At 45.8% G+C, this 17,477-nt stretch overlaps 1 protein-coding gene across 1 annotated transcript; it reads left to right on the top strand.

The window, feature by feature from the left end:
• Positions 1-468: 468 nt before the first annotated feature.
• Positions 469-16,191, top strand: LOC104832834 (cytochrome P450 20A1). The gene is given in 12 exon segments (XM_010569217.1): positions 469-539; positions 627-793; positions 6,460-6,605; positions 7,281-7,448; positions 8,151-8,229; positions 9,912-10,027; positions 10,445-10,499; positions 11,887-12,007; positions 12,881-12,992; positions 13,635-13,699; positions 15,579-15,668; positions 15,838-16,191. Coding segments are annotated over 12 exon segments (1,341 nt in total). The 3' UTR covers positions 15,989-16,191.
• Positions 16,192-17,477: the final 1,286 nt, after the last annotated feature.

Raw genomic sequence — 17,477 nt, 5'->3', positions numbered from 1 at the left:
CGGCGACGTGGCTGACGCTTGCGGGAGCGCTTGTTGCAGGGGGTCCCCGTCCGTCCGTCCGTCCGTGCCTGCCGAGCCAGCGGGGCAGCCCTGCCCGCACGCCTCGGCACGCCTCGTGTTCGACGTGCTCCGGTGAATCCCTCTTAGAAGGGCTTTATCCGCTCGCCTTGCAGATCCCCAGGGCAAGATCTGGGCACGAGATCTGCGTTGCAGACCTGACCCTTTAAATCTTTACCCAGGGATCTTTCATCTAACCAGATGAATAATCCGCGTTTCGCCAGTGGGACCAGGCACACGCTTAACAGTTGATCAGCTTCATAAGCCTTAGCAGGTTTGAGGCCTGAAGATGTGGCTTATCCAGCTTTTTTTTAATGGTTGTAAGTAGTGCAGCAGCACTGATGTCGAAAATCTAGCTCTCCTGCTTGAAAACTGTGGGGCTTGTATAAAATCTTAAGTTCAAGGAGGCTGATGCATTTTCTTTTACCCTAGGCATCTAGGCAAGCATCAGGTATCCCTGGGCTGGCTCCAACTGATGAAAAGTAAGTGGTTTCCATCTCCACATCGATCAAGTTCAGCATTGGCGGAGGATGCTGTTCATGACCAGATATCCTCTTTGTGTTCCTCAGGGATGGCAACCTGCCAGATATAATTTCCAGCAGCAGTTTGCATGAGTTCCTGGTGAACCTTCATGAGAAATATGGCCCACTGGTCTCTTTCTGGTTTGGAAGGCGTCTTGTTGTCAGCCTCGGCTCCATTGATCTCCTGAAACAACATATTAACCCCAACTGGTTGCGTAAGTGTTCTTTGCTTTGTCTGAGTCCATTTGTTCCTTCTGGCCTTGCTGGGCATCCTATGTCAAAGGAAGCTGGAGTTTCATTCTAAGTAGAAGGAAAATGAGACTTAGTTTGCAGCTGACATCGTGGTTCAGGTATGTCTTTGGTCCTGCTTATTGGACTTGAGTATCAGTGACCAAGACTTGCTGCTGCCCAGTGGCCATCTAGAAATTGGTGTACTTGTCTTTTACCATCTCCCGACAGGCAAATGTTTATGGAAAGGGTCATGCTCATTAGTCACTTGAAACAGCAAGGTGAAGATCCTGTAGCCACTTGGCACACATCTTAAAAGCAGCTTGAAATATGACTTAAGAGGAGGAACTTTGCTAAATTAAGTTGGAAAACAGCTGTGCTAGTTTGTCATAGCTCCCTTATGTGGTTCAGTGTGGAGGTTTTTATATTATTTGAGAAGTTCTTTAACTTTCGTTTTTCTTTGGTGTGTAGAATTTTGTGCTGAAAACCTTTAATGATCTTCCAGTCTTGGAAGCGGTCAGTGGTGCTGGTAGCTGAATTGACCGTCTTAGTCCTTGAAGGGTATTTATTTTATGCCGTAAGCCTCTTACGTGGGTGTTCTGCTTCCCAAGGTGATCACAGACAATAAGTTAACTCAGTTGGTGTTTGGGTTTAACCTCTTAGTTTTTCCAGTTTTCATCTTATAAGGTTGAATGAGGTGCTGGTTGCACACCTCTGACCTGATCCTGTAGGCTATCTGTAGGCACAGGCAGATATCTCAGCATCACTTTATGCTGGGGTCATGATGGGTAAGCTTCTTGCACAGTTTCATGACAGGCTCAAAAAAAAATGGTGACAATCTGTGGAAGGAGTGGGAGTTAACAAAGATCAGCAAGACACAGTGGATAGCAATGACACTCCAGAAGGTGGAAACCCACCCTGAAAGATCTGAATGTGCTCAAGTGTGTTTGGGGAAAATTGAGCAGGCGGGCAGTTTCTCAAAACTCAGAGAAGTGGTGACAGGCCCCTGAGCAGGCAAGTTCTCAGAAACGTACTGAATTTGGGAGTACCCAAATACTGAAGAAAAACAAATACAGTGCCTCCACTTAAATGTAGGAAATGAAGTGACCCAGGCAGCTACAGACTAGTCTGGCGTCCTGCTATGCCAAGGGCTAAACATATTTTTTTAAGGATGAGGATAAATAGGAAATGCACGTCATACTTCTTTGATAATTGGACTTCTGGATAAGGAAAGTGATAGGACTGTGTTTCTGTCAGGGTTTCGGTTCAGAATTTGCTTGGACACTGCTTGGGTCATCACTGAGACTGGAGGTAATGGGATATGAGAAGTGAAAGAGAGAGCAAGGCTGGATTGTGTTGGGAATGTGAAATGCTGGCTTGGGGAGCTGAAATACTCCCACTAATGTTAGCAGCCTGCCCTGATGGCATCATGCTGGGACCCCTTGTCAACACAGGGAAGCAGAGGGAGATGGGTACCCCTGAGGGCTGGGGCAGCAGAAGCAGGAAGGGGAGGAGCAAGAGCAGGCTGCATTAATTGCCTGCAGGATCGCAGGGCTATGGAAAAAAAGAAAAGGGTACAGTGGGTCATGTCTTTTCTCTAGAGAGAGGAAAGCATCTAGACTATTTCACCAGATGAACATGAGCCAGACCTGGAATCCTGCGTATGGCTCTGACCTCTGTACTCAGGCATGGTTTTGAATAAAGCAAGCGCAAAGAAAGGCTGCCGGTGCTCTCAGAGGAGTAGGGAGCCTGTTGTGCAGGAGGAGCCAGGGAAAGTGTGTTCAGCCCAGCAGAAGGAAGAGCTTATATCCTCAAAAAGGTAGCAGCAGCAGGCCTAAGAAGGAGGGTTCTCGTGATCTGTACTGAACTGAGACCTGAAAAAGCAGCAATATTAGTTGTATCAGTGCTTTTCTTTTAGCACTGATGCTTGTCAGAAGTGCTCAAACTTTATTAGAGGTGAGGAATCTTACTGATTCTTTTTCCTGGAGCTTTGAGCTATAAACAACATGTAGTATCTGAGTGGCTGTAGCAAAGCAGTTCCTGTACCATTTCCTGGTGAGTGAGAATAGATGTTGTGGTAGCTCTCAGCCACGAACTGGCTCTGGGCAGCTTGCAGTTTTGTTGGAGACCTGGTCTTGTCTGTATCTCTTATGTGCACACAGCACTGTGAGGCAGAAAACAGCCCACTGTGGACTGGGTTATATCCAACTGCTGACTCTCCAGCCCCGCCTGAAAACCCTTGCCATGTGACTTCTCCTCAGTCTGCTGGGGTACCTGAGGCCAGAGCTGCTCTTCTTAGATGCATGCTTGTTGGTTTCCAAGTTTGAGGTGTAGGGTTTGGCTCTGAGCAGCATAGAAAGGTTCCTTTCGTCTCGTGTGTGTCACAGGTGTGGCCAAACTTCTTGGAGAGAAAAAGAGAGGGAGGTGCTGATAGTGCATCTCTCATGAGAGCCTTGAAGTTGGACTAATTGCATTCGTAGTTATTAACAGGTTCCCAATGCCAGGAGACTTCTTCCTCATGCTTAAAGCAATGTTTGAAGTTGGTACATTTTCATGGCCTCTTACAGCTTGGTTAAGATTAATTTGCAAGGAGAATTCAAAGGAAGTCAAACTTTGCTGCTGATACTGGTGATTCCCATGAGAGCTCTGGGGAAGCAGTCCAGGCCCAGTGCGAAGGGTGTGGATGTGAAGAGAGTGGACTAGTTCAGGACTGCCAGGAGCAGTGGGTTCAGAGACCCACTTGGAAAACTCCCATGAGTCAATGTTGCCTTTTGGGTTGGGACAATGAACGTGAAGCATGCTGAATGCTGGAGATGGAGTTATGGGTCCTGGCCTGTTTGAGCAGGGCAGCTTCATTGCTGTTCTGTGTGCATTTGTACTGTGCAGCTTCAGAGGTCCTTTCCATCTCTGATGTTCAGTTCTGCTAGGCATCTGTCTTGGCTCTTCAGAGTTAGATCTTTTCTCCATATTTACTTACAGTGGTGTCCAGGACAGCACTGAGGTTCTTGGGATGAGGGAGAAGATTTCCTTGTAAGTGGAAGGAACAGTTGAAATTTTAATATGCTTCACTAAGAGGACTGAAAGTGTAACCCTAGAGACGTTTTCAAGACAATGACAAAGGAAGAAGTCCATGGAAGTGCTGGCAGGACAGAGCTCTGTCTCCAAGACACGGTTTGTGCCTTGTGGAGTCACTAGCCTTCCGCAGCTGTGGAGAAACAGTCGTTTCCCAAATACTGTGAGGCAGTGCCAGCCCTCAGGAAAGGGCAGCCTGGGCTCTGCAGTCCTCAGTTCGCAACAGTGAGTGTATCAGTCGCATGGGACTGCCTGTTTGCACTGGGGACAGAGGAGAAAAAAATGGAGCCTGTGGCCGATCCAGCAGTTTTCTTTCATGTGCACCAGGAGAACTTTGCAGTTTCTGCAGGTGATGGTGCTAAGCATCCTCTGGCCTCTCCAAATGCCTCTACTTGCCAGATTTGCTTTGTGGGCTTTACCACCAGCCATGTGTCTTTCTGGCTACCCCAGTACTGTGCCTAGCTCTGCCAGGGCCAGTCAGCAGGGAATCGTGGCATGAATAGCAGCAGCCACTCCATGGCAAAGTACCTTGGAGGAGGAATTGTCAGCAGCAGCTAGAGTCACGTAACAGCCTGCTCCATGTGGAGAGCTGCAGGTACCATCTGCTGTGCCAAAAGACACATGCACATACTCCTTGTCTTTCAAAGTGGGAAAGAGGATGAGATGCAGAGCTTAAAAACCTTGGAAGGGAAATGATGTGAGAGAAAAGCATTTAGGAAAGTTTACCATATTCATGCCTCTGGCCTCATTAGCTGCTTTTGTGTCATTAGGTAGTAAGTCCTCTGCAGGTGGGAATTGTCTCTTGTATGTTTGTCCAGTAGCATAATGAGGCCCTGATCTCTGCTGGGAATGCTAGATACACCCACAGTTGGTAGAGTCATATGTGTCTAACCCAGCCTTGATGTTTTCTGATGCCTCAGAGGTTTCACTCTCCATCTGGGAGAAATAACAGACTGTGATAAACAGTGAAAATATGCCTCTTGAAAAACTCCTGATTGCTGCTTCCAAATAGTTCCTTAAAGATTCTGCCAGTTCTGCAAGATCCACAGAAAAGTTTACAGAGAGGAAAAAGCATATGCCATACTTTATTGCACAGTTCTGCAGTGACACCTAGTATACTTCAGGAAATTTATTAAGTAGAGGCCCCTGGTGGTGAAATTCAGAGTTAAAGATCTAACTGAAGTGAGCCATGGATATGGAAGATGGAGGATATGTGGTTTTGTCTAGTTTGTACACTCTCGCAAGTGTCTGTGGAAGGAAGATGGAAAGTAAGACGATTAAGAGTAGAAAGAATTCTGTAGCTTAGTGGGGTACTGTAAGAGCTTCTCTGCTGGAGGCAGCCCTGACTGAGAGAGGTAGGTGTTAATTTGGGAAGAGCTCATCAGCAGGGAACTCAGTGCATGCAAGAGAAATCATGCAGGAGCAGTAGGGTGTCAAATGAGGTTTGCTGGGGCTGTGAAGCAAGGTAAGGAGTGCAGGGAGCAACCTCTGGCCAAGTCTCTCATGCGAGCTGCTATGTCTTGAGTCTATAGCTATGGTCAGGGCAGGAGGGCACACCAAATGTCAAGGAGGAATGTGCTAGAGGGGCTGCAGATGGGGCTGGAGGAGAAGGGGAAGGAGCATGCCACACTCACTGTTGTCACCAAGTCAATGGCACAACCAGCTGGGGACTGGCAAGCTGCAAACAAGCTTCCAAGGCACTATTACTAAAGAGTTACTTGGTAGAGCCAGCTGGCAACCTCTGCAGGGGGAACTGATCACAGGATGGTATCCTGCCACAGAGAAGAGACCTTATGAGGTCGCAGCCCATACTGAGCAAGAGAAGCTTGAGACCCTGTTGTGGTTTAACCCCAGTCAGCAACTAAACACCACACAGCCACTTGCCTGTTCCCACCCCGGTGGGATGGGGGAGAGAATCAGAAAAGTAGAAGTGAGAAAACTCGTGTGTTCAGATAAAGACAGTTTAATAGGTAAAGCAAAAGCTGCGCACACAAGCAAAGCAAAGCAAGGAATTCATTTGCTACTTCCCACCGGCAGGCAGGTGTTCAGCCATCTCCAGGAAAGCAGGGCTCCATCATGCATAACGGTTACTTGGGAAGACAAATGCCATAACTCCGAACGTCCCCCCCTTCCTTCTTCTTCCCCCAGCTTTATTTACTGAGCATGATGCCATACAGTCTGGAATATCCCTGTGGTCAGTTGGGGTCAGCTGTCCCAGCTGGCTCCCCTCCCAGTTTCTTGTGCACTCCCAGCCTCCTCGCTGGTGGGGTGGGGTGAGGAGCCGAAAAGGCCTTGGCGCTGTGTAAGCACTGCTCAGCAGCAACGGAAACATCTCAGCATTATCAATGCTGTTTCCAGCACAAATCCAAAGCTATCCCCATACTAGCTACTATGAAGAAAACTAACTCTATTCCAGCCAAACCCAGCACATGCCCCAAAGATACTGTTCCTGGGGGAAGGAGCCATGCCTTGCTCACTGCCCAGAAGTAGCAGTGCTGGATGAAAGAGATTGCTGTTTTCATCATCCCTGTGTGGTGTGACTGCCTGACTTTCGAATGGTGGTTCCTTTATTTGCTTTCAGTGGATCCCTTTGAGACAATGCTGAAGTCTCTCTTGAGGTACCAGTCCAGCCTGAATGGGGATACAGGAGAGAGCCACATGAGGAGAAAGCTGTATGAAAATGGTGTGACCAAGTCCTTGCAAAGTAACTTTGCTCTCATCCAGAAGGTGCGTAACTGCCTTTGTTACTGCAGAGATGCCCTGCGTGGCTCACTGGGGAAAGTTTAGTGAGCATGATCACTAGGATAAAGGAGCTGCATTCAAATTAGTGCTGGAACTATAAGCATCTGAGACAGCAAACAGCCTCTGCCCATTCAAGCACAGTGTGAATATTTGGTTTCTCTTAGCTCCAGTGTTTTAGAGGGAAGGGCTGAGCTTGGGCACTTTTTATGCCAAGATACCAGATGCAGTTAAAGGTACTGGAGCGTCTGGATTCTAGATTTATTTCCCAGAACAGAAGGGAGGAGCAAGGAACCAGCTATTGGGACCACAAACAGGTGAAGAACTGTTCTGTTGATTCAGTCCAGTAGCCAGAATAGATCTGTTTTCCTAGTCTGGAGCTACTAGTATTAAAGGTTTTAAGGTTTCTTTTGTGACAGAGGGAACAAGAGAGGAGGACAGGGCTGCCTTGTTGGGGGAAAACCTTGGGAAGAGGCAGAAGATTGGAGACTAAAATGTTACTGTTTAAGTTAACAATGGAAGGAAACCCTGGAAAGAGTGTAGCTTCATGCCATAGCCATGAAAGTGTGGTCTGCCTTAGGAACTGGGTGGGAATGTCTCAGGGTGTGTTTGGTAAATAGGCTGCTGATATTACTGCCAACTAATGGTTCCTTCCCTCTCAAGCTGTCAGAAGAGTTGCTAGCCAAATGGCTCTCCCTCCCTGAGGCACAACACGTGCCACTCTGCCAGCACATGCTGGGCTTTGCCATGAAGTCTGTCACGCAGACAGCTATGGGCAGCAGCTTTGAAGATGACCGGGAAGTCATCCGATTCCGCAGGCACCATGATGCAGTAAGTGTTATGAAGAGCCAGAAGATCTCCTATTATATTTTTCCACACCAACAGCAAACAGCTTGTGCCTGTGTACAGTTTAGTACAGGCTACTGCTGAGACTTTAACATTAAGCTAACAAGCTTAAGAGCTTGAGGGCTCTGCCTCAATTGTCCCAGGCTGAAACTATCAGAAAGATCCTACTGCTGATCCTGCTGTCATTAGTCTAAGGTGTTTCTAAAGCATCTGTGGGGATCGGGAACCTTGATCCAATGACACTTGAGAGGTGTTTGGTACCTAAGTCAGTTAAACTCTACCGGGAATGCCAGTGGAACTTCTCCTTTTCAAAGATCTTCTGAAGGCTCTGTGACATTGTGGAGAAAGGAAAATCTGAGGAGGTCCCAAGCTGTGTCCACATCTGGGGATGTTAAATCTGTTGGTGGTAGGGTGGGAAAGAAACAGTTCCATCTCCCATTCAAGATTCCCATGCCTTTTCCCCTACAGTTTTAATTACAGTTGTTTCATTTCAGCTCAATTTCAGCTGTCATAGACGTAATATCTGGAATGGGGCATGGTGTCCTAAAGAGGAGACCAGTTCCGTATTCACAGCAAGTCTTCATTTTATTTGGTGTTTTCCTTTTCCTGAATAGGGAAGAATAGAATAATCACAGCAGTCTCAGCCTATGGTGAGTGATGGTGCTCTTCTCTCTGTCCTTCTTTCAGATCTGGTCGGAGATTGGGAAAGGTTTTTTGGATGGGTCCCTTGACAAAAACATGACTAGGAAGAAGCTCTATGAAGATGGTAGGTTCCTCCCAAAATCACAGTCTTCCTCCCACTGATTAATACTTAAGTTAGCTAGCATGTGGAAGCACTTAATGTGCCCAGCTGTCTTGGCTTTTCTGCAGAGTTGGTCATCGTGCCATAAGCTACCAGATGTGTCCTTCTTATTCTTGCATAAGATCATTGTTTTGGAGTTGAGTGACAAGCCTGACATTGCACAAGAAGTTTGTAGGGCTAGAACTCTAGTTCCAGGTCTAGTTCTAGGGTCTGTCCAGTCTGGAAACTGATAGAGGATCTTGGGAAGTATCAGGGTATGCTTACTCCCTTCCTGTTCTGTTCCCTAGCATCCACTTTTGACCTCTCTTGGAGGCAGGCAACTGTGCTAGGTGGAGACAGATGAAGCCACTTGGTTTGGCCTGTATGGTCATTCTTATGATGCACCATTTAGTGAATGTGCTGCCAGACAGTCACTCACAGGCTAGAAGTCACAAGTAGAGAAGTGCTGCTTTGATGGATGCCTTCCATGCAATAGTCTCTGATGTGCTATTACAAGGTAACATGATTTTCATGTGTTATGGCAGTGCTTTTATTTCTCATATGTTTCATAGTAAGTTATTTTATTTTGTGGTTGCCCTGTCTTTTTTTGTTGTTAATAGTTAAACCCTTTCAGTATTGATTGCTAAGATGTTAAAGAAAGGTATCTTGTATCTAGAACTAAGGATTTGCTTGTAAATCCTCCAAACCCAGTGTTTCCTTCTTTTATGTTGCTGGTTCTGTGAGTTTCAGAACCTGATGACAACTACTGCCCTGTTAAAATGGGCTTCTCCCATGGGCACTTGTTCAGGACTGTTCCTGAGTTGTAGTAGGATGATGCATTACAATTTCACAAACTCCAGACAGTGAGGCTTGGTGTTTTAAGTGTTGCTGCCTTTCCTATATGGAAAGGAGGCACGAAGGGTAGTTCTAAGATGAAGGGGCTGAACTGGGCCTTGGTAAATTGAGTTTCAGATCCAACTTCTGCTCCATGTTTCCTGGATAGTCTTGAGTAGGTCATTTAAAACAGACAGCCAATGACATCTAGGTCCCTAACCGCCACCGCCCCCCCCCCCCGGTTCCCCCAACAGCCACCAGGAGTTATGCACCCAAATATCTTCAGGTGTGTGGACTCTGTGCCAAAACCCTCCCACGTTTTCCCTACCTTCCTCTCTCTCTCTGTGCAGACTCTTTAGCACAGAGCCATCCTCTTGCACCGTGCTTGTAGAACCCCTAGCAAAAGGGACACCATCAGTGGCTGGAGGTGTGGTAATGCTTCAGTCAGTAGTTATAACTCTACAGGCCATGCAATTAGTGTTATCTGGCTTAAACATTTTTTATGGGGGCTGGTTAAACACGTTCTCTGATGGTTCAACACTAACTGTTACTTCACTTTCCCTTATGTGATTTCAGCTCACAGAGTACAGGTCTCAGTCATACCTGTAAGGGTGGCTTTTTATAGGCAACCTGTCTTATTTGGTTCCTACATTTTCAACTAAATTGGAGACACCGCCTTCCAAATTGACAGTAACATGTAACAGAGGCTGCTTCTGTAAGTGAGCCCAGCAGGGACAGCTGGTCTGAAAATCTGCTTGGGGAGATGGATTTGCTTCTCTGCAGCACTCAGGATGACCAGGTTTTAAAATAAACATTTCTTTTTGCTTCCAAAGCTCTGATGGAGATGGAATCTACCTTAAGGAAAGTTACAAAGGAGCGTCGAGGCAGATCATTCAACAGGCACATCTTTATAGACACCTTGCTGCAGGGGAGCCTGAGTGACCAGCAGGTCTGTGCAGCTGTTGTGTCATTACACAGTCATGGAGTTTTGCTAGATGGGCATCTCATTACATTGTAGCCTTTGATTAATTTGAGTTTTTGCATCTTAGGTCAGATTCCTTACTAAAGCAGCATTTCTCATTCTTTTTTCCACTCCTACAATGTTTAATTGCATTAGACTTTGGTAGCTTTCTTTGCCACTGCTTCATTGCTATTTTTATAAACCAGAAGTATGTTAATATTAAGCATGTCTCATGTGCCATTCCAGTGGAAGTTCTATAGAGAGTTCAGTCTGTGTCTTCTAGATGTATTTCCTGCTCTCTGCACTAAAGGGATTTCATGTGCTTGAGTGGAGAATGTGCCACTTCTTTTTTTTATCTCTTCAGTCTTATGAACTTCATTCTCTGAAGTAGATTTTATTTCCTAGATTCTGGAAGATACAATGATTTTCTCCTTGGCAGGATGCATAATCACTGCTAACTGTAAGTACAGATTGTAGGTAACTTTTCATCCTTGCACTCAGCTGTCTAAAACTGTGTGTGATGGCATAAGACTTATTCTAGGCTAATAAAAAAATATATTCAGTCATTCTGAGCTGCAGATATATAGAAGCAGCTAATTTTTACATCAGACTCTCGACACAGCCTCATAGCTGGTGAGCTGAAACTAAGCTGTGTTTGACAACCTTCCCCAGTCTTTTAGTGAACCTTAGAATTTCTTCCCATTGCTTTTTTCTTGCACTCTAACCCCAGCCAACTGATGCAAAATTTGATGAAAAAGCACCAAAAGATGTAAGCTACAAAGATCATGTTGTAAAATAGGTTCTGGCACAAGGGAAGGAAATTAAAGCAGAGTGCTAGAATCTGACTGGCTGCTTTGAATTTCTGGAGGATAGGTGTGTTCCATGTACGGAAGGAAGCTCCTTTCAAAGGAGCTACTTTGGGATTTGTGCAAAGATTATGGAAAAAAAAACCCAAATAAAAATACAAACTGGAGCTGTGTAAAACCTCTTATGATAGGGGGATGATTATCAAGCCCTGTATCTCAGCCAGTGGGGCTGGGACTCCAAAGAAAACCTCTCAGGTGCAGCTGCCTGTTAAAGAATGTGGAAAGTTAATCTGGCAACTATGATAATACTCTCTCCAGAGAATACCCTCTCCAAGTACTCCAGGAAGACTGTCATTTTGAGGGGCTTGACTCCTCAGGGATTCTAGATAGTTCTCATGAATAGGCAGTTTGGAGTGGTAGAAGCATTTCCTTGTAGCTTTAGGGAAACTGCATCTTACACACTTATGTCTTATGCAAGGTTTCTTTTCCATTCTGCTATTGAAGATATCTCTTGACTGCCTCACAAAATAGATGTAGGGGAGACAAGTGCTGGCCAACCTGCTGCAGAGAGCTGTACTGTTCTTGTTGCTCCCTGTCAGGAGCCCCAGATGTTGGCTGTCTGGAGCACACACCTGACATGTGCTGGGGAAGCTGCCTAAATAAGGGAATTTAAAGGCTGCTTTGGACAAACCAGGCTTTCATTTGCATGGTTGGTCTAATAACCCTGCTTTCCCAGGGTTTGCTGGGCTGTGTGGTGCCTTCCCCAAAGCTGTGAGGCTGAATGGCTCAGTCCCCTGAACAGCTCCCTGAGCTCCTCATAGCATTGGAAAGAGAATTTTAGCTTGCAAGGTCTCTTGCTGCACAGGAGTTCAGCCACTACTCCCGCCACTGAATACAGAACTAATACAGCCTGCTGTGAACAGAGGTCACCCTTTTCTGGGTCAAAAAGTGATGTTGCAAATACAGGAAGTAAGAAAACTGATTACAGTTTGTAAAGGATTGGATTTTCTGGGTCCAGTCTTGTCTTGATTTCTTCCCCAGTGTGTACCTGGGCAGTCTATTTCCTGACAACCTCAGAAGATGTTCAGCAGAATCTCTACAAGGAGATGGACCGTGTTCTGGGGAAGGGGCCAATTACACATGACAAAATCGAGCAGCTCAGGTGGGTCCCATGGAAGGAACTGCGGAGGAAGGTTATCTCATGTAGTGGGGACATCTCATGTGCTTGAGCCTGATGCCCAGCCTACACTGGGCTAGGAGAAGACATCCAAAAGCTACTCCCTTCTTTTTTCTGGAAGTGATCAAACCGCAGGATGACTTGCAGCACAGAGAGAATCCGCTGTAGGGCTCCAGACATGGGGACCAAGCTGCTCCTTTCAGGGTGTCTATGGGAAACCCTTTAGGTTCATTGTCAGAGGAGAGCACAGAATCAGTACCCTGGCTGCCAGGCCAAAGTTTGTTTGGTTTCTGCCTTAGTTTTCCAGAAGTAGAGGCAATCAGTCATTTTAATGGTTGGATTCATGTTAGGCATATTTAGAGAGAAAGCATGGAATAATCTTTTCAAAGAGCCACAGAACTAGGATGATGACTGGTCAACAGTGTGCCTTTATTTTTCGTGCATCTGTTGGTGCCACTGGGTGCATTTTGTGTTTGGACTAGTGTTAGAGTTTCAGTAAAGGAGTATAGAATATGTGTGTTTCTTGCTGCTTCTTGTATGAGTGAGAAGCCCAAGAAAAGGGCTGGTGTGTTTATGCTTTTTAGCAGAGTTAGTTTGGTTTAAAATCTGAAAAAAGTGTGGTGAAGAGGGACTTTGATAACCTTCCCTAAAAGCTGATAATGAGATTTAATGCTTCTTGCAAAGATGCTGGGACTCATTGCCAGAAAAAAATGAAGTGCCTCAGTGTGGCTTCAGACAGCTTCAGGAGCAGACTGCAACCCTAAATGCAGCAGGTGACTCGGCTCTCCTTGCTGCCACAAGGATGTGGACAAGCTTCTCTCTGGGAGGGTTAAACTAATCAAGTCTTACTGGCTGCAGATACTGTCGGCAAGTCCTGTGTGAGACCGTGCGAACAGCAAAGCTTACTCCCATTGCTGCACAGCTGCAGGAGCTGGAGGGCAGAGTCGACCAACATACTATCCCCAAAGAGGTAGGGCAGTACTGGGAGCACTAGGCCACTCTCCTTTCCTAGAGGGGATTTTGCTGTTTCCTCTTCTTCCCACAGAGGGGTGAGGCAGGAAGGCCAATTCTTCTGACACTGTTGAACCTGAGCAGCTGCTCTGTCATCTGAAAGTACAATTTAGCTCAAAGTTTGCCCTGCAGTTCCTCTGTGGGAGAAGCTCTGGGAATTCATGTTCTCTTGCTGAGCAGATGTTCTTCTGGTTCTGGGTCCATCAGGGATGAATCATCTTTTGAAGGGGCTTATGGGCTCAGTTGTGCATAAAAGAGCATGATTTCAGGCCCGATCATATCGCCCATATTTCCCACACAGAGTGGTACCTTCCATTGTGGAGAATAAAGTAGTCCATACATACATGCCAGCAAGAGTAGAGGAATGGGATCAGACCCTCTCTAACCACCAACAGTTGCAGCATGGGCCTTAGAAGTTAAAATCCTAACATCTGGGCATGGATTATGGAAATCTGTAGATGAATATAGCGTATTATCTTTTTAAACCACCTAATAAATGAGTAGTCTACAGAATAATCATCATCCAGCAGGGCTGCCCAGAGGTGTCTTTAATTGTGCATTTCTTTCTGCTCTGACATACATGTCCTAATTTTCTTTGCAGACACTTGTGCTTTATGCTCTTGGTGTGATGCTGCAGGATAGTTCATCTTGGCCATCACCATACAAGTATGTAGAATCAAGATTTTTATTGCAACTAATTCCTTTCCTTTTTTTAATTAATATTCTTTGGATCTTACAGCACAGCCCATTTGACTGCAGGGCCTGCCTTAAGCAGAGTTTGGAGATGAAAGGGAGTCTGTAAGAAAATCAATTTATGAAGGTTTTTATTTGTCTCCATGGGCAGGATTTTGGGGCAATTCAAGTCATGATCCTCCCATGCTCCTGTCTGCATGTGCATGTGTGTATGTGTTAGAGTTTAATAAAAACTTTTTTTGTGCACACACACACAGCTTCCCTGGCAAATGCTGGTAAATTCTTTTTAAGGTTTTCTGTAAGAGAGAAACAGTGATTTGAATGGCTTTGGAATCACTGCTTGTCATCATGAAACAATGATGCAAGGGAGGAAACGTGAGTCTGAGGTTTTGGTTTTTCAGGGGGAACGGAAATGCTACCTCATTACTTCTATCTGTGAAAACAAAACTGGATCCAGGCCAGTATTTCAGAGGTTAAAGAAAAAAATTGCTGTAGCTTCCTGGGGCCTCCATGTGGCAAATATTAACATGTAACTGACTTAGTTCACTTGGGCTGGGAAAAAAATGTGGGTCAGTTACTCTAGACAGAGAGAACAGACAGATGAGGTTTAGGAGAAAGAATCGAGCCTTTAGAACAGCACTTGTCCTCTCCTGCAAGTGTAGCTCTTACAAAAGGGTCAGGCATTGATGCACTGATCTACGAGCATCTTGGCAGGGATTGCCCACTAGGCTAGGACACGCACTGTGTTTAAGGAAGGGTTTGTTGAGGCCTCATGGGAGGGACAGTGAGGACTGCTATGAACACAGTGTGTTTATTCCAAGGAGAGGGAGGTTGAGGTTTAGCCTGAGGTAGATGTGTATTTCTGTGACAGAGATATATCAGCTCTTTGTGATCCTTTCACCTACCTACTGTACAAAACCACTGTGCGTGGCTGTTTCCCCTCCCTGTTTTTTTGCTAGGCAGCTGCATTTTCTTTCCTATTACAACATCTGTAACGTGACACTTCAGTTCAGGGGGAATATAAATTTGATGCTGCTTTTACTGAGGGTCAGCACCCACATGCTCTTTCACCTTGGTAGAAGCAGAGCTTGGATGGTTAGGCAGGGAGCCCAAAGGCTTGAAGTATAAGCAGAAAGGTTTAGCAGAAAGTGAGAGAACTGCCTTCCACCCATCAAATTTCCTGTTTGGTTTTTTTTTTGGTTTTTTTTTCCTATTTAAATTGGATGATATTTTATTAGTCTCCCTGTGGTTAGTTGATTATGGGAATCTTGTTTTAACTCATGCCAGCCCTGGATAATAGTTTCTCACAGCCTCCACCATCCTAATGCTGGAAACCACTTTTCTCGCTTGAATGAGTCACCAGCTTCCCTCCCCCAGTACATACACACACACACACCAGCTGCTTGAAGAGAAGGGCAAGGAGAAAAGGGAAATATATTTGGAGGTGAGAGAGGAAGGGACACGGGGGGAGAGAGAGGGAGACAAATCAGATTGTGTGTGCCCTGGAGGGGAATAGAGGGCAGGTAGCAGCATCAGGTCAGCTGTGTACTCAAGCTAAATACCCACTGCTGAGAGGTAATGCATATTAGTTCCAGCCCTGCGTCACACTAACTCAGTTTATCAGCATTTTGACCAAGCTGGAACACAGCTGACCAGCTGGGAACATAGATGGGGTGGATGCACAGTTGCCTTCATGTATCTGTGTGGAATTACCCAGTGTGATTTAGAGAGAGCAAATTAGTGAGATTCTGTATTGTGTTGCCAGTTTCTTACTCATGTGTTTGTGCACATGTGTCTGGGGAAAGGATCCTGTGCCCGCACAGAAAGCCTCAGTGTATTTTGTCTTTCATAGGTTTGACCCAGAGAGATTCAGTGAGGAATTGGCCATGAAAAACCTCTCCTTGTTGGGTTTTTCGGGAAGCCAGGAGTGCCCGGAGTTGAGGTGAGCACAGGGAGGGAGGTCTTTGTGTGTCTCTCTGGCAGACAGGAGCGGAGGTGCTTTCAGCCTCTTCCTGTTACTGCTGAGACAATCTGTCCAAGCTGGCAGTTGTCCTTTGGCAGATTTACATCATAGCAAGGTTTTTATTCTTTTGTCCTGCCTCTTCCCTCAGGTTTGCCTATATGGTGGCTACAGTTCTGCTGAGTGTCCTGGTAAGGAAACTGTATCTCCACCCGGTGAAAGGACAAGTCATGGAGACCAAATATGAGCTGGTAACCTCACCAAAGGAGGAAGCCTGGATAACGGTGTCTAAGAGAAGCTAAGAGAAAGCAAAACAAGGGGCTAAAAGTACCAGCAGTGAAGTTCTGAGTAAGGGTCTTAGGGGGAATCATGCTGGCACCACACTGACTCAGCCAAGGAATTTTACATCCAGATTTTGTTACCTTCCATGTTCTTAACCACATACCTCTCTTGGATACTTTTTCAAACTGAACCAGTAGTCATATTAAAGTAGATTTAATCTGTATGCCTTTTTTACATTTGCTTCTGGATCCCTGGCCAAACTATTGTGAAGGAAGCGACAAAACCTTGCAGTGGTGTATGTATGAACTATTGGGTGTTGGCTAGTCAAAGAACAGACCTCTGGTTAATCTAGCCCCTTTCCAACAGCAGCCAGAGCTGGATAAGAGTGCCTCTCTTATCTGGTGGAATGCTTCTTCATGGGTCCTAGCTAGATAAGACCTTGGAGACACAAGGACAAAGCCTTTCTCTATATATAGGTCTTTTTATTCAAAGTGTCTTTCCTTCCCTTGAGCTATAGCTATAACTGTCAAGAACAGCAGATATATCTTGTGAGAAGTATGTGTGAGTGTGTGTGAGAGAGAGAGAAAGAGAGAAATTAAGTGGGACTGGAATTGCACCACCGGTTCTCTTGCTGTGCAATCTTGCCATGCTGTGGGGTTGCAAGAGAAAGGATGACTGAGAAATGCTAGTAAACCAAGAGGGATAAAATTGGTTTGGCCCCTGAAAAAACAGAAGCATCAGTAATAATATAATGAAATTAAATAAAACCACAGAACAAATCCCTGAGAAAGGGATTCTCTACCCTGACAGTTCTGAGGGCAGTGTCTAATCTAATCAGCATCAGAAATTGACAAATGCTTGCAATTCATTCAGCACGGGGTCAGCATGAGACTGGTCATGCAAATACTGGAGAGTGCTGATTTTATAGGGCTCTGGATTAATTTTGTACTTAATAATTTAAAAGCATTTCAAAGAATGCTTTTCCTCCTCCAGAATGGGTGCCAGTCAAAGCAGCATCACACGCCACATGTTCACATGCTTTTCCCTGCCTCTTTTGTTCTCTTTTGGCCATCATAGGCCAGCTCCTGAAAGATTTTTCATAGCCCCACCGAATGGCTTGCGAGACAGGAACCTCTTACCCTGTCGTCTCATTGAAGTAACTGCCATCTGGCTTCCTTTTCAGGTTGTGTCTCCCCCCTCTTTTTCCCCCCTCTTACATAGGATCACCCTTTACCCGATCTTTATGTCTTTTCCCCATAAACCTGACTTCTCTGTTGGCTCCAGTTCCTGGGCCCCTTCCCACCCAAAAGCTGTGTGGTGGTAGGTGAGGTGTTGCTCAGCCTGCAGCTGTGTATGCCTGAGCTGCTTTTGCACACAGTTACCAATGCACCACAGAGCAGGCCAGGAGCGTGTGGCTCCCATTAGAGCTACTTCCTACTGCCTTTGCAGACAGGGCACGCGTACAGGGTAGCTGCAATCCCCATTTCTACAGACATTGTTCCTTTCACT

This window comes from Haliaeetus leucocephalus, unplaced genomic scaffold (genome assembly GCF_000737465.1).
Source record: "Haliaeetus leucocephalus isolate CR32 unplaced genomic scaffold, Haliaeetus_leucocephalus-4.0 Scaffold1, whole genome shotgun sequence".
Taxonomy (NCBI): Eukaryota; Metazoa; Chordata; class Aves; order Accipitriformes; family Accipitridae; genus Haliaeetus; species Haliaeetus leucocephalus.
The sequence above is the reverse complement of the archived record's forward strand: the minus strand, read 5'-3'. Positions and strand labels throughout refer to the sequence as shown.